At 33.5% G+C, this 16,271-nt stretch overlaps 2 protein-coding genes across 3 annotated transcripts in view; both read right to left on the bottom strand.

The window, feature by feature from the left end:
* The window catches only part of LOC134842433 (very-long-chain (3R)-3-hydroxyacyl-CoA dehydratase hpo-8-like), a 491,300-nt gene that overhangs the window by 178,190 nt on the left and 296,839 nt on the right, over nucleotides 1–16,271 (bottom strand). The gene's annotated exons all lie outside the window — the stretch shown is intronic.
* On the bottom strand, nucleotides 2,973–16,212 carry LOC134842395 (uncharacterized). The gene is made up of 3 exons (XM_063858711.1): nucleotides 15,193–16,212; nucleotides 12,917–13,346; nucleotides 2,973–3,487 (listed from the first exon to the last, which is right to left on the bottom strand). The coding sequence occupies exons 1-3, from the start codon at nucleotides 15,196–15,198 to the stop codon at nucleotides 3,300–3,302; spliced, it is 624 nt and encodes a 207-aa protein (XP_063714781.1). The 5' UTR covers nucleotides 15,199–16,212; the 3' UTR covers nucleotides 2,973–3,299.

The following is a 16,271-nucleotide window of genomic DNA, read 5'->3' as shown; positions in this document are numbered from 1 at the left end:
ATTTTGAGTAGAAGGCTTTAGTTTTTTACAAAATGCCTCAAAAATGAACTACTTTTCTGATGGAACAAAAAGTTGTACGGCAGGAGTGCTTCTTCTAATTTTGATCATTTTAATTTTGTTAAGCTTTCAGAGTAGAGTACCATAAATAATCATCATGGTTGAACTTACATCGAAAGTAATAGCTGATTTGGTGTTGTCTCATTGGTAAATTTTTCAGCGATAAATCCGCAAAGTCTCATCGGTGACATCGCGCTGAAAAGTTCAATTTGTTGTCAGCGATTTATCAGAAATGAAAGAGCGATGTTCAATTGATGTTGTTGTTGTTCCTATTTGCTTTCTTTTATGATTCAAATTTGAATTTTTTAAAAATACTAACTCTTCATTATGCGCATTAATTAGATGCTGTTTGGCTGGCAAAATTAAAAAAAAAAAACAAATTTCTGTAGTTCGGTCCACCCTTTATTGAGTAGGTATTAGTAGGTATAATTATTGATTTGGCCATCTTTTGTTTCTCTGTTTGCCGTGCGTTTAAAAGGTTTGAAAATCACTGATTTTTAGATATTGTACAGTTTTTTCAAAAACAGATTCAGGCACTTTCTCGTATGGAAAATTTTCGTGGCAACGCTCTCCGGTAAATTTGTTGAAGTCACATTCGATGGTGGTAATTGAATTTTACAACGTCTTTACACTTATCTCCTGTTGGATTTTTGGTGACGTTATCATGAATACTTGGCTCTTCTTCCTTTTTCACCCATCAGCGAAATTTAACTAGTAATTTATCAGTGTTCATTATACCGACTGATACAAAATTTGGCATGCAGACTTATTAGGCTGTAACAAACATTTTGTCTCTTCAGATCTAACCTTGTAAAACCCCTCGTTACGCCAGAACATTGATGCTTATGTGAGGTGGGGGGAGGAAAAAGAGCCGAATGATAATCATAATCATAATAATAATTACTATTATTATAGTAATAGTAATCACAATAATACAGAATTATTACGCCCAAAGGATATTAGAGATCATTTGAGTTTGTGTTAGTTTCTACAGTTTTGACAGAGACATAACAGTCTCCAGGTTGAGATTAAATTTCGTTGAGATTAAATTTCGATTCGAAGTAACTGTTATATATTTCTGTTATTTTGCTTTTTGGATGATTTATTTCGTCTAAATTTCGGCCCAATTTTTTTCCCAATAACTTTTGCAAGGAACACTCCTCGGGACCAGAAATTGCTATCTTTAACTATGAAATTTTTTCGCTATAAGATGTTTTTGCTTTTAACATTTTTTTAAACTCCACTTAAACTACAGATCAAACAAAAACCTGGACTCAAAAATTTCCTCTCAGTTAAGCTGGGGACTATATCACGCAAACACTAATCAACCATGTGACAACTGCCGGATAAAAACTCCTTTAAGGTTTAACTCCGTTTCCTTCAATTTTTTTAACTCCGCTTTCAACTCCATTTTCGCTTTTAACATTTTGTTTTGACACAATTAATAAAACGATTTTATGATCCAATGGTTTCATTGGAATTTATTTTGAGTTTGAAAATTGTTTTTTTTTGTGTTTCTTTATTTCTCTGGTATATTTTCATATTGTACAAAAAGATGTCAAAAATCTATTTAAAAACCAAATTTGTCTGGAAAAAAAAACAGAAAAAGCGTCGTTTTTGAAAATGGAAAAAAGAGCTTTTATCAATTGGTTTGATTATTTTTTTCATAAAATATTCGATTTAGTCACTCCAATTTGCTAGTAGTGAAAAGTGAAAAAAAAAGTTTCAAGGCCCAAGTTTCACCTTTTTGATTTTGTAAAAATTACTTCACATAGCTTGTGTCTGATTGATTTATTTAAATGACACTCTAGAAAGTTTAATTATAATTTTAAAGATTATAGTAAAGATAATTGGCTAATTCAGTCAGCAGCGAGTTCCATAGATATGCCGCAGTGACCAATTGACTAGCGTAAAATTCGAATAGCATAAAAAGTTGAAATTATGAAAAGATATCAGCTAGCATAATTTGATTGCCAAATTTTTCAGAAGTACACGACAAAACTCATAATCCATTCGACTTGAAACGTGGGTTTCTGAAAAATAGAAAAATAAAAATTTAGGCAGTCAATATCAAATGAAGGTTCTTGACAACTAAATTGTGATCACTTTCACCCCAATGGCTTCAACTGAACACTGATTGCTGCGCGAATTGTGAAATGTGTGAAAAGTGTTATTAATCTATTTTTATGCGCAAAATGATTTGAATTTTCAAAATGTTTGAATTTTCTGTTTCCATTTTGATGCTAGTCGGTACGATTGTCATTTTTAAATCATATATACTTGTCGAGTTTTATGCTAGTGAATAAATGTGCTACCTATCGTAAAATTGCGTTAAATTATAAACAACCACCATCATTTAATCAAGTTCCTCCCTCAAAGATTTTGTTGGTCAAACTGGGTCTTGAATTATCCCGCCTTAAATGATAGAATCTGTAAGAAAGCTAAAATTTTTGAAAATAATTGAGGACGATTTCTACATTTAGATCAACTGTAGATTCTCGCCTAATTGACCTACCGTAGAATGTTCTGCCTAGAATGTTCTACCGTAGAATCTGACCTACCGTAGAAAATAAACATTGGGATTTTTTATATTTAGGAAATGCACGCGCTGATTAAACGCGATTTTTGGGCAAACCTTCGAAAAAGTGATTGGGTTGATCCAAAGAAAAATCTCTATCGAATCAAGAATATTTTTTAGATCCGACGCTGCTCGAAATTCGTGGCCTGGAAACTCAAAAATCTGGACGCTCTTTTAAAAAATTTGGAGTAAAATTTTAATTTTTTTTCACGTTTATTATATTCTAAACAACTTTCAAATAATAAAACTGAATTTATCTAAACGGATAACAACCATAGAAAGGCTTGCTTAATATGAAACGATATCCGGTATCTCATAATAAAAACATTTCTTTTTCGACATAATTTTTCCTTTAATGACTTTTATTGATTGATTTGAATAAACCTCGTTTTAAAAATTCCCATTTTTAACAAAAACTCTTGTTTCATATTAAACACTCCTAAATAACAAATATTATAACTTAATTAAAAGCATATATGCACATATGAAAATATGGAACAAAAAAGTGACTAGGTTCTGGTAGATGACGCAACTCGTCCTTCTTGATATTGAGGTGGATGTTGCATAATATGAAAATATGGAACAAAAAAGTTATTAAGTTCTGGTAGATGACGCAACTCGTCCTTCTTGATATAGAGGTGGATGTTGCATAAATATTACGAAATCAGGTGTTAAGACTCCACTCGTTGGGGAATGAGTTGAGTCGTATTGTGTCGTCGACTGCTATGGAAATGTACTCGTGGGGTGTGAGCCACTCGCCCGTGATTGGGTCCTCGAATGACATTTGAAGTTGCACCTTCACATGTGGTCCAATGCTAACACTTCTCGGTTTGTTTTCAATGTCCAGTAAATCTGAAGTTAAGCAAAATATCTTATTAACATCATATTGGATGATCTTATTACCAGTAATTTATGACTGTGCCTCAAGATAATTATTTACCGAGATTCAGTTGCAGCAGCTTACGTTTTCAAATTCTTATTTTTTAATGTTATGAAACTTTATTATCAAAAATAATCACCAATTAAGAATCTACTGCATAGATCAACAGCGGATTTTGAAGGAAAAGTGTTCAAAAGTTTGCATTTCAATTTGCAAGTATTTAAAGCCGGAAACAAGTTGTCGGCCGCTTTTAAAGCGACCAAATACATTTTCTGAGCTTTAAACTTTGAGCCAAGAATCTCTCAATCTTTTTTTTGCAAAACTGAGCCAGAAAAGCCGTTTTTAGACAATTTAAGGCTCTATTTGACAAGCAACCTACTTGAAGTTTAGCGTATTGGGGCAGAAATTGTACACAAAAAGTTTCAGGGTTGATTAAAGATAATTTGTTGTAAAATAACACCAAAGGGGGAAATAAGGGCGGTAGTTAGTCGATTTCCCAAGGAAAGCAAATCAACCCTGACAACCCCACCCCCTAAAATTTTTAATAAAAAACAAAATCTACGCATCTCGAAATTGGATAGAAATTTACAGAAAACAATTAAGCATTTGAAATAAAACACTCGGTAAGTAAGTCGAAAGATTTTGGTACGAAATCCTTAAAGCCGGCAACATAAAACTATTCAATCATTTCTAAAAATTATTCTAAAAACTATTCATTCATTATTCATTCATTGTCTTTGCCCATTAATCACCCGCCAACACTATATACACCAAATAAAACTGCATTGCCACTGCAACATCAAATAGTTAATTTGAAAACCCTGTGAGAGCAAAAATTACTAATGAGGATTAAATTAAGTACCCGGTAACATTACTCTGGCTGATCGCAACGGAAATCAATTTTTAAGTCAAAAACTGCAGTCAAGTTGAAGGATTGAAGTTTTTCCTCGGAATTTTGTTTTGGTTTGACTGCTCTATCAGATGCTGATTTTTAAAAATGTTTTGCGCATCTAATAAAATCAAATAACTTTGCAGTTATTTAGTATAAATGTAAAAAATTAGCGCGGGTTTATTGAAGCGACTATATTTGGGGCTCTAAATATAAAATGAAAAAAAAATTAATTTTTGAAAAATTTTGATTTTGATAATGAGTTATGTTGGTAATGGTATTAAATCCCGTCAGTTCGATTTGCTAGCAGTGACAAAAAATGTGAAAATTACATCACGCAGCTTGATTTTGATTGGTTAACTTAAATAGAACACCAAAAAGTCTGAAAATCATTTTGAACAAAAACAGTAAAAAATAATCTAATTTAGTCAGGAGCTAGTCAGCATGGATTAATTAAAGTGATTATATTCGGGGGCTGCGTATTTTAAGAAAAAATTGATCAATTCCGGGAAAATTTTTAAAATAGAAGTGGTGCTGGTGACGCTATTAATTCCCAAGAGGGCAAGGTCGAAACACCTATGCCGGTTCTCGGTTTAAAGTATTCAGCGGCCATGACAAGCTGTAACTTTCAAGAGACTCCTACGCTCTGTTGGCAAGCTCCCGAGACAGTGGACCGACTGCATTTGTTACTGTTTGGCTATCAAGAGTGCGAGTTTTTCGTGTGCATTGCTATTACGGCAATAGCAACGCTATTCCAATACATATGATTTCTGCTGTAATATACACTTAATACATTTTTTGTACAGGGGAGGATGTTAATTTGATTAAAAATTGCATGCAAAGTTGTAATTAATGACTGTACTGTCGTAGGTGGAGCCAAAACTAGTTTTTGTTTGCTTTAATTGGTAAAATAAGCCAAAAGTATGACAGAAAATTATCTCAAAATTTTCAAACACTGTGTTTTGAGGTAGAAGCTATCTAGCCACACAGAAAAAGTTTTGTTTTGTTGTCTTAAGTCAGTGAAAATTCAGAATTCAATTTCAGTAGTGAATCTATAAATGCAGTTTACCTGCGAGATTCTTGCCAGTTAACCTGTGGGTTTTCGTATATGCGAATATTTTTTGGTTGATGATATTTTCGGGCAGGCACGTAATATTTTGGAAATCTGAAAAATCTAAAAATAAACTAAATGCAAAACTAAAAATAAACATAATAGTCCCAGGCCTAGGCTCTTACACTGCTCCAGGAAGTCCATATCAATCCCTGCAAGACTTTGACATGGTTTTCCCTGGCCAGGCCTGCTCCATGGATGGCCACAGGGTTGCACTCCCATAGACATGTAACCCGAGTTAACATTTTTATTTTAGCCTTATATAGCTTTCGCCTTAGATAGCTGCTTCTTTTTTGCTGCAAAATTAATATATGAGTGTAAATATAAGAAATTGGGTTTCAATTTCCGAGGGCTTCAAAAACAACGAAGATTTTCTGTTCAACAAATTTTGACATTCAAATTACAAACTAAATACCAGAGCTAATTCAATGGCGTAACGCCATAATGAACAAGATCGATGTTTACAGCGAAACAAGCAACACACTGATAAAAATTGGTAGAGGGTTTGGTTTCATCATGAGAGTTCAAATAAAGTGCTCTTATTTTATATAGAGTGCTATTATTTTCATACAAATCTATCAATCCCACTGTTAGACTGTAACTTCTAGACCTTTACACCATTAGTGCATTGTTTTTTAAATCACACTGACAAAATGGGTATTTTTAGTTGGTGAAAAAGATCATTTGGATAATCATTTAGTTCAATATATGAAGACGGTAGAAAAAATTTTAAGCAGTCTGTATTTGGTCCCTGTGAATAGTTTAGAAATAAAGTGGTACAGAGCCAATTCTTAAGACATTTGTTTCTATTTTCACTTTATTGCTAAGTAAAACAAAAAGTTTATTTCAAAGAGAATAAAAACTTGTCTACCCAGTTCAAATTTGAAAACATGGGCAACTTTTCAGAATTTGCGAGCATTCCCGAAACACTTACAAAGATAGCCGATTGCTGCGCAAGTAAACCAGAATGCTCCGACCATATTCATAAAAAATAGGAAATTTTTTTCGTGTTTCTTCAAACTAGAGCCGTTTTTAGTGCGTGGTGTGATTAGAAAAATATACGATTGCGCAGAAAATTGATGAGTTAGGCATGATCGACAACATTTGAATAACAAACAAAAAATTTAAAAATGACAATTTTTTGCGCAATATTTTAGAAACTCTTTTTGACAATTCAGCGCTAAATTAAACATCAAAAACTAATTTTCTTTATAGTAAAACCAAATGTTTTGAGCCTAAAATTCTAAAGAACAATATCATATAACGAGCGTTACTCGATCGCGTTACTCGCTCGAAATTAAAATGAATCTCAGAACCTTCCAACAACGTTTCCTCGGCACTTATATATTTTTCTGATAAATTTTTAAATTTGCTACAATCACGACTGAATCAAGACTCATGCTTTCTTATGATATATCATTTGACCCATTCGGATAATTCTTTATGGTACCTGGTTTAGCGAAAAAAATGAAACACACCCGAATACAAAGTTCCTCACTCCTTCAATGGTCGGTACAAAACAAAAAAATTAGGCCAACTGCCGTTTTAGGTACTATTTAAAAGTGTTAACAAAAAAATTCGAAGAAATGATTAAGTTATATATCAACTGAGCAATTCCATCATGATTTTTGTAACGAATTTCCAAAAAAAAATTGATTCAGTTATTCAATTTATGCATAATTTGTTTGTTTCTTGGGTAATATTGACAATTTTTATACTTGTATTATCGATTAGCTTATAAAAATGAATAAGTATCTGTTTTTCTGCTCTTGAACTCTTTCTGTTCTCAGACCATTCAGCTTATGGCTTCGCCTCCCGGTCTATGCTGGCTTTTCAAAATTTTTGTAGCCTAAATTATCTGTTTAGATTTGGTTGGCTAAAGTTAGCCAATAACGTGAAAGCAATAATTCGATTTTTTAATACATATAATGGTTTGGTCAGTCAGACTAAAATAAATAAAATTTATTTCATGAAAAAGAAAATTGAGTCGAACGTGAGCCAAAGACCGGTGAAAAAATTGGTTTTAAACTTAAATTTAGTGGGTTTTTTCAATAATACACCCCCTAAGAGATGAAAATGGAAATTAATATTTTTATTCTAAATGTGGGTTGATTATGCTTAAAGCAATTGTATTTTAGTTTTTATATCAATTGACAAATAATGACACATTGAGCTCAAATTTAAACCTGTGTTTTACCTTTGATCTTAATTTTTAAAAGTTTAAATTAGAATAATGAACGAGCGATATTCGTCCTTTAAAGCGTGATCGGCTAATTAAATCAATCAAACTGAATTGACGCAAGCAATTTGCCCTTAACGTTACGTTACCAGATGCGAAGTATGTCACTTTGTATGTTACATAAAGTTTGCAGAGATTACGGCGTTATAAAATATCGAACTTTTTTTTTCAACAGTATTTAAAGACAAAATCCTTTTCATCGATGCCATGGGACAATCAGAACAGTCAAGCTTTCTGATTGAGCATTTGATACGAGCAGTATTTTTGCCTTTCTCGACTCAATAAAAATGCAGTCAGAGCAAGTTGGCGTTGCCCTGGTAGAGACGCAGTCTTGTTTATTCACAAGATAATTTCCCAAAAACAAAGTTAGTTTTGAAAAATGTTCAACCAAATCCATTTTTGTCACTAGCGGGTATTATTGACAAAACAATTCGGTTATAAAACTCTTAGATGTCTCAAAATTAACGCGCAATTGTTTTTGATTTTGTAATCTGTTTCTGGACATTTGGGCCGGTAACAAATTTTTCAAGCCTAAATAACAAGGAATATCAGCCAGTCTTAAGTCAAAGACTTTTTGCATTCCCCGTAATCGCAATTTCTTTTATTTCGCAAACTTTTTAGTGTTTATGTTTTCTCTTGAGAATGAAAACCTGATTTTTCATTGCAAGAAAATAAGGCTATTTTCTACTTCTCCTCAATGTTTTATTTCCTATTTTGAAAAACTATGTTAAAATTGTTAAGACTCAAAAAAATTTAGCATGTCGATCCAACCATTTCCTGTAAACAGATTCGCACTTCATCCTTTACATCATATAATCACGCAATCAGGCATAATAACACAAAAAAAAGAAATGGTATGAAGTCGGCCTTTTTTAGGCTGACCAATTTGTTTATTTTTTGCGCCACAGGCAATTTTTTGAGTAAAGGGTCAAAATGCTTATTTCTTTTTTGGCATTTTATGGAAATTGACCAAAAATTGAGTTTTTTTGGAGCGTGCTTCCCTTTAAAATTAGTATATATTGGCGCCAAAGGACCCCTTAGAAAAAATTAAGGATTTTTCAGCCAAAAGAGGATTTCATAACAAAAAACCAAAGGGGGGACCCTTTGGTTGGTGAGGGGGTCAAATTCAAACATGATTGAGCCAATGTTATTTTGGTCCTTGAAAATTTTTAAACTGATTGACACCCGCACTCAGTAAAAAGAGAAAAAAATCGATTATATTAAAATTTTAATCGTACTTTTAGCAAAAATATAATTAGCTATAAGCGCCAATTTTAGATTTTTAAACGACTTAAAATCCATTATATTGATAACATTTTTGGTGACAATCTATTGAATTATAATCAATTATAATTGATTAGAATTTTTCCGAAATTCTCTTATAATCTCTTATAATCTATTATAACCTATTATAATAGAATATAATCCTTTTTCTACCAAAATATTATTTTACAAGAAAAACGAATTACAATGGATTATAATTTATCTATTTTGCATGAAAACACAGTAAAAATCAGTAGGAATTAAGAAATCAGTAAACCAGGGGCGAATATGAGAGTTTCTCGGAGGGTTGAGGCGGATTTTCGAAAAATTTCCACAGACTTCATCGACCTTTTTTAAGGTCGACCAAATTGATTTTCCGAGCTCTACCAAAGCACTGAAAAGACCCTGTTTTAGACAAATTTTGTGCGACGCAGGCAAACTTTTGAAGAAACAGGCCAAACAGCGTTTTTAGTCATTTTTTGGAAAATTTTGAACAAAAAATTACTTTTTTTTGGCGCGCACTTTTCACTGAAAATTTAAAAATATCAGAGCCGAAGGCGCCTAAAAAAAATTTTTGTGGTCCGTCTCCAAATATGGATATCTCATATTACTAAAAGTAGGGACCCTTTCGGGCGACAGGGAGTCGAATCCTTCAAAATGGCGTCCGCAACCCACTCCCCTAAACCCTAAATCCGCCCGTCCTGATCCTAATAATGAAGAACATCAAACGGTTCTTCAAAAATATATTGTTGTTTTGTTTGAAGCCTTGCCAGTTATCTCATCTAAAACCAATAGGTTGAGCTCTTGAATTATGCTTCCGTATGTTTCACTTCGGGGCGGGGGGGCTGGGATTTCTCCCTTTGAACTATCTTGAGATATCCATTTTTGGTGACGGAGCATAAAAACTTTCAGAAGGCGCCTTTGGCGCTAATAGATACTAATTTTGAGGGGGGAGAGCGCGCCAAAAAAAACGCGATTTCTAGATCAAAATTTCCCAAAATTTTTCTAAAAACGCCTCTTTTGGCCTGTTCTCTCATCTTTCATAATTCCGCCTGCGGCGCAGAAAAATTTATCAAAATGTGGTCTTTATAGTGAGTTAGGAGAGCTCATAAAATCAATTTGGTCAACTTAAATTTTTTTTTTGAAAATCGCCCCCCTCTCTCGAGAAAGTCTTAGATCCGCCCCTGTTTATAGCTAAAATTTGCACTATATTTGATTTTTACTGTATTTTCATGCAGAATAGCTAAATTAGAATCCATTATAATTGATTTTTTTGTGAGATAATAGTTTGATAGAAAAAGGGATTAAAATCTATTATAATAGATAAAAAGGGATTTTCGGAAAAACTGTAATCAATTATAATTGATTATAATTTAACAAAATGTCACCAAAAGTGTTATCATTATAATAGATTATAAAGTGTTTTAATATTTAAAACTGGTGCTTATAACTAATTATAATTTTGCTGAAAAAACTATTATAATTAGAATATAATTGATTATTTTCTCTTTTTACTGAGTGCGGGTAGAAAAAAAAAGTTTACAAACTATTTGAAAATTTAACGAAAAAGTTGACACAAGCAGTCAATTTGGCTGTTTTAAATGTGTAGGGGCAAGTAAAAATATAATATGCAACTGTTTTTTCAGTCAGACTCAAGGACATAAAACCTATTCAAAAAACAATGCGGCCCATACTCAACTCGACATTTTTTTCTTGAATAGGTTTTATGGGGGCCTAGGAAATTAGACGACAAACAAATTAGACGACCGTAAAGAAACGGAAATTACGGACAACCAATATTTACTCAAGTATGTACGCAAATAACTGTCTAAATTGGACAACCAGTATTTACTCAGCCAAAAGTTAATTTAAGTCTGCAAACAAAATTCACGCAATTAAATTTCGTTATTTTTTGGTCGTCTAATTTCCTGTCGTCTAAGTTTCTGAACTCCATGGGCCGCATATCGCAAATAAACATAAAAAAACTTGGATGTTTCCTCCAATATTTGTCCACCAACAATATTGCAGACCCCTTGAACGGCCATCAAAGCGTTCAATGCTTTGCCCTGATACTAGAAAACTTTTAATAGAACAATTTTGGCCATCAAATAATGATGTTGTAGAAAAACATTTTTTTCTACACCTAATGCGATATCGAACGCTTGAATTCAAGTATGAAAAATTAATTCATCTACCACCTTTTTTGTAACATACCGAGGGTTTTGAATTGCCAGTTTGGAAGCGCTTTGAACTCATTGGGGTCCTTTGAAAAATTTATGATGCTGAATGCTCAATGCAAAGAACTTGAGCTCGCACTCAATATTATTCCAAATTGAATTTAGGCAAGCTGATTGGTCAGATGAATTCCGCAAGCGTAAATTTCCTAATAAGCGACAGTTTTATCAACCAACCATTATTAATTTGTTCTGAACTTCATAGAAATAGCGATAAAACCAGTCAGCTTAGGACAAATTAAAGGACAATAATTACTTAGGACGGTTTAAAGGGTAATAAAATTTTTCGCACCTTGAGTCTTCTGCGCCCAAAACAGCCCCCCCCCCCCCCCCCCCAATTGATAAAAAAACTCAATTTTTATCAGTTAATCTTTTATATTGGCTGTTAAGATTGAAAAATAAAAGGTTCAAAGTAAATAGTTTATCTAAAACTTCTTTGGCGAAAAAATTTGAGACCATTTACAGGACAGTTGAAATACTCAGAGACCTGCTTGATATACGACCAGTTTTGTTATTTGGACCACTGAAATTGGGGGAAAAATGTTTGTCTTGGTGCGTCTTTTTGTTTTTTTTTTCCAACAGTTTTTTCAATTTTTTTCACGCAAAATTAGGCACTACAACTGATAATCGGAATGAAATATATCATTTTTGGGCGTCATCAGAACGAATCTAAAAAATCCAAAAATGATTTTCAGTATCAAGAAAAACTGGTACAAAATTTTTGACTTTGCGATCCTTGCTGTTCCAACTTTCGAAGAAAGAACAGTATATTCGCGCTCGGTGTGGTATTTTTATCAAACAGTTTTTGTCATTTTAACCAACCCCCTTTGATTATATTCTTGAAAAATTTTGCCCCTCATAAATCAAGTCTTATAAGATCACGTTAACATCCTCCCCACAAAATAGACCAAGTTATAAGATCTTATACCCAAGCGTTCAATTTAATTTAAATTTGCCCAGCGTTGCGTGTAAAATGCGCTGCTCTGATTGGCTGAAAAAGTCGAGCCCAGAACCAATCAAATTAACATCTTCCCCCCAAAACGGCTTTGGGGGAGGGAGGGAGGATGTTAATTTGGTTCCTGATTCTTTTCATTACAAGTACTTATTAATTAGCAGCTATACGTTTTATGACCACTCACAAACAAATACATGTAAACTTTTTGTTCCTGTCTTTTGGTTCCAAGTGAAACTTCTCCAATGCGAAATCAGGTGATACAGATAAGCTTCGTATGGGATTTAGCGAATTATCGTTTTAAAATTCGAATCAGATTGAGCTGCAAAAAATTGGTCGGACTATTTTCTAATAGTCGGAAGATTATCTAGCACAGCAGCCCCCCCCCCTTCCCTGTTCTTTTTTCACTGTGTTTTTTATCAGTCTCGCGAACATTTTTTGACGACTGACCCAAAAGACCAGTTTAAACCAGTTTTTCTTCTTTTAAAAAAATCAATTTGACTTTGACACAGAAGGTAGTTTGGATTTCTTGATTAATTGATTGTAGCTATGAACTTAAATTGTGGAGTTATGAAATTCAAAAAAAGACCTGTGAATCTACTAAGGTTTAATTTGCAGTCTGTTTTTTTTTGTTTTTCAATTAATTTCTTCTTCAACTGTGCCAAAAGGAGAATAATTTACGAGAAACTATTTTAGCTTACAATGCAACTCACCAATTGTGAAGCTGTGCTTCTTCGTAATGGGTATCAAACTCAGCTTATTCAGTCCTTGGCTGCAACTAAGACTTTTTTCTCTCATCATACTCCCTCTTCTACTATCGCCCCCACCCCCACTCTCACCGCAACGCCTCCCGTCGTCATCCCCACGACTGGCATAACTACTGCAACTCGACGAGCTACTCAAACTGTGTTCCGTGCTCGTTTCGCCGGCTGCTGCTGCTGCTGCTTCGGATCTTGCCGAGGAAGAGGCAACGGCTCTGGGTGTCTGCCGTCCACAGAAATCCGAGATCTGGTCCTCCACCGACTGTTTTGAAGTGTCAATGTTGGCTACTGAAGACGATTTTTTTCTTTCCAGTTTGGATTTGGATTTTGCCGCTCCGAATGTGATCTTCGGCACCTGCAGTGTGCTGCCGTATTTCTTGCCCTAAAAAGAAAATTATTCTAAAAATCAGTAAAAAGGAAGCAACACGAAATTAAACAAGACTGCTTGTATCACAGCGAAGCCCTGAAAGTTCCGACTGCCTTTTAACGTTTATGGAGCAGTAATAACATGAACAACAACAAAAAAATTGAATGAAATAAAAAAAAATGAAAAACTTTTCTAAAATTTGAAAATTTTTCTATGAAAATCATCGCCCCACACGCCATATAAAGTACAAAACAAACGATTCCGCTCCTTGTAACAAACAAATTATGGCAAATAAGCTTCTTTCAACCAATTAGGAACAATTTCTAAGACGGATTAAATCTCCGCTTACGCGTTATTAGCACGAAATATATCGCGCGTTAATTGTCCCAAATTGGCCAAAATAGCAATCTTTAAACCCCCATAACTTTACAATAAAGGATCACAGGTGAAATATTTTTTCAAATTTATTCTCAGGACAACAGTCGCTTATGAATGATTTCAAGAAATTCCGTCAAAAATGGCTAGTTAAAAATTCGAAATTTGTCTTAAGAAAAAAAACCACCCCGAGCACAATTATTCCGTTACCTTCTTTACGTAATTCGGAACAACAAGAATGAACTGAGTCAGCTTTCAAGAAGTTCTGATGTTTTCTAGCGTCATGGTCACGCAAAAAATATATATTTTGTTCCCTTGAAATTAATCATTTGCAAAACAAAACAAAAAAACAAGACTGCTCGTATCAGGGCCCTGAGTGTTCAGACTGCCTTTTAAAGTTTATGGAGTGGTCTTCGGTTAAAAAAATTGAGAACGTTTACCAAAAAACAATTAACAAAAACTTTTTTCTGACTCTTTTTGTGAAAATGATTCCCCCACGCTCTATGTTTAGTACAATGCGATATACTTGTTCCGAATTTCGAAGAAAGTGAGGTATGCTTGGCGTGCTTTTTTAATGAGTCAATTTTCGACATTTTAATTCAGCGTTTTTGACATAATGTTTTTAGTATCTGAGAGATTTTGTTATTCTAAGCTGAAATTTGAAAAGACAAGTCACCTGTGATTCGGTTTCGTAAAATTATGGGCGTTTGAAAATTGTCAAATTCGCCAATTTTGGATAATTGAAGTGCAATATTTTGCATATTATAACACGTGTAAGAAGATAAATAGTGCGTTCCAAATTGAACAGCAATTTAATTTTATTATTACAATACGGGACGGTAAATACACCCTTAGTTTTTTTTCATAGCGTGTGGGGGGATAAAATGAAGAGACAGTGAAAAAAAAAACTTTTTTTTTCTCAATTATTTTGTCAACTATTCAACCAAAAACTTTTCAATTGGCTCTAAGTGCAGTCAGAACATTCAGGTCTTTGCCCTGATATACGAGCAGTCTTGTTAGCATATACTTAGGTATTAAGTAGATCATTTAGCATGTCTCAATTAAATTTGGAACGACTGAGTATCCGCATTTCCGTTAATAGCGAGAAATATATCGCGCGTTAATTATCCCAATTTAGCAAAATGAAAATCTTTAAAACCCCATAATTTTACAAAAATGATCACAGCTATAATTTGAGCTCAGGACAAAAAGAACTTAGGGATCATAACAAAAAATGTCAAACATTGCTAGTTAAAAAGCCGAAACTTGACTGAAGAAAAAACCACCCCCGAGTACAAAATTCCGTATTTTTCTTCGAAAATTGGACCAAAAATAACGGTAGGCCTGTCATTCTCTGCTGAAAATGGTAACTACTCGGGTAAAGTTCACGCCTCTTGGTGTTAATGTAGATGACACCCACAGTTAAAAAATGGGACTAATCCACAAAAAAATAAGAAGCAAGAAAGGAAATGTTTTCTGCACGTACCTGCATTTCACCAGCTCAGCTTCTGTAGCGGTTCTGCTAAATGTCAGTTACAGTTTTTAATAATGCAAAGTAGCAGTCTCTCTTTTTTGCAAAGTTTTGCAAATCAGAAAAAATATATATATTTCGTCTGCAGCAAAAACAAGTCGTTTTTTACTACTTTCAATAATTAAAAGCACACAAAGCAAGATTTTGAGAGTGTTTGAAAGAAATTAATTATGGAAATTGAAACACTTTTCCCTCAATCTTTTTATATTAATTTTGATGTGTATATTTTATACTCTTTCGAATAAAATAAAATTTCATTAATTTAATGGTAGAAAGTCTTACGACTCTGAAACTAAAAGAAAAGTTGAGGAAAATTTAATGCACAAGTAAGAATAATTAGGCATTAGTAGAATTGAATCTTTTTCACTTGAGGTCTTTGGTTTGGTGGAAGCGGAAAACTACGCTTGAAATTATGGTAAGAAGGAAATATTCAATAATCGAGAAAATGCGTTTTTATCTACTTGTATACCATGAAATGTTATCTTAAGGGAAATTGGTAGAAAAAAAGAATTCAATAAGCCACTAAGTGCTTGATAATAATACTGATTGAGCTACCATAAAAAAAATGAGTCAAATATGGGACGGTGTGAATGGACGCGATACTTTCTCTTGGCTGTACAATAGCTTCTTTTTTGTTTTCATTAAAACGAAATTAAAATGCAATCAGGGTTGTGGTCACGTGATGATGGTAGTAGTGGTAACTATACCGGGCGTTTATCTCGTTCATACAAGACAAACAAACATTCTCTCTGAGATAATAAAGGGCGGCTTTCTTCTTAAACTAAAATGATACAACAGCAAATACAGACGACACGAAAGAGGATGTCGGGTCAAATAGCAGATTGGGTTGTTTTTCCTTTTCCTCTCACTTTTGAATTTTATTATCCCGAGTAGAATTTAAAAACGTGCGTATAATTTCTGGTGGCTTTACACATCCATGGAATTTCATAAAATTGGAAAATTGTATAAAATGGCATAATAAGGGTATTTAAAAAATATGGAATTGTATGGCAAGCATTTTCCCGTTTGGCGGA

Source organism: Symsagittifera roscoffensis, chromosome 3 (genome assembly GCF_963678635.1).
Source record: "Symsagittifera roscoffensis chromosome 3, txSymRosc1.1, whole genome shotgun sequence".
NCBI classification, from domain to species: Eukaryota; Metazoa; Xenacoelomorpha; order Acoela; family Convolutidae; genus Symsagittifera; species Symsagittifera roscoffensis.
Note: the sequence above shows the minus strand (reverse complement) of the source record. Positions and strands in the feature narration are given on the sequence as shown.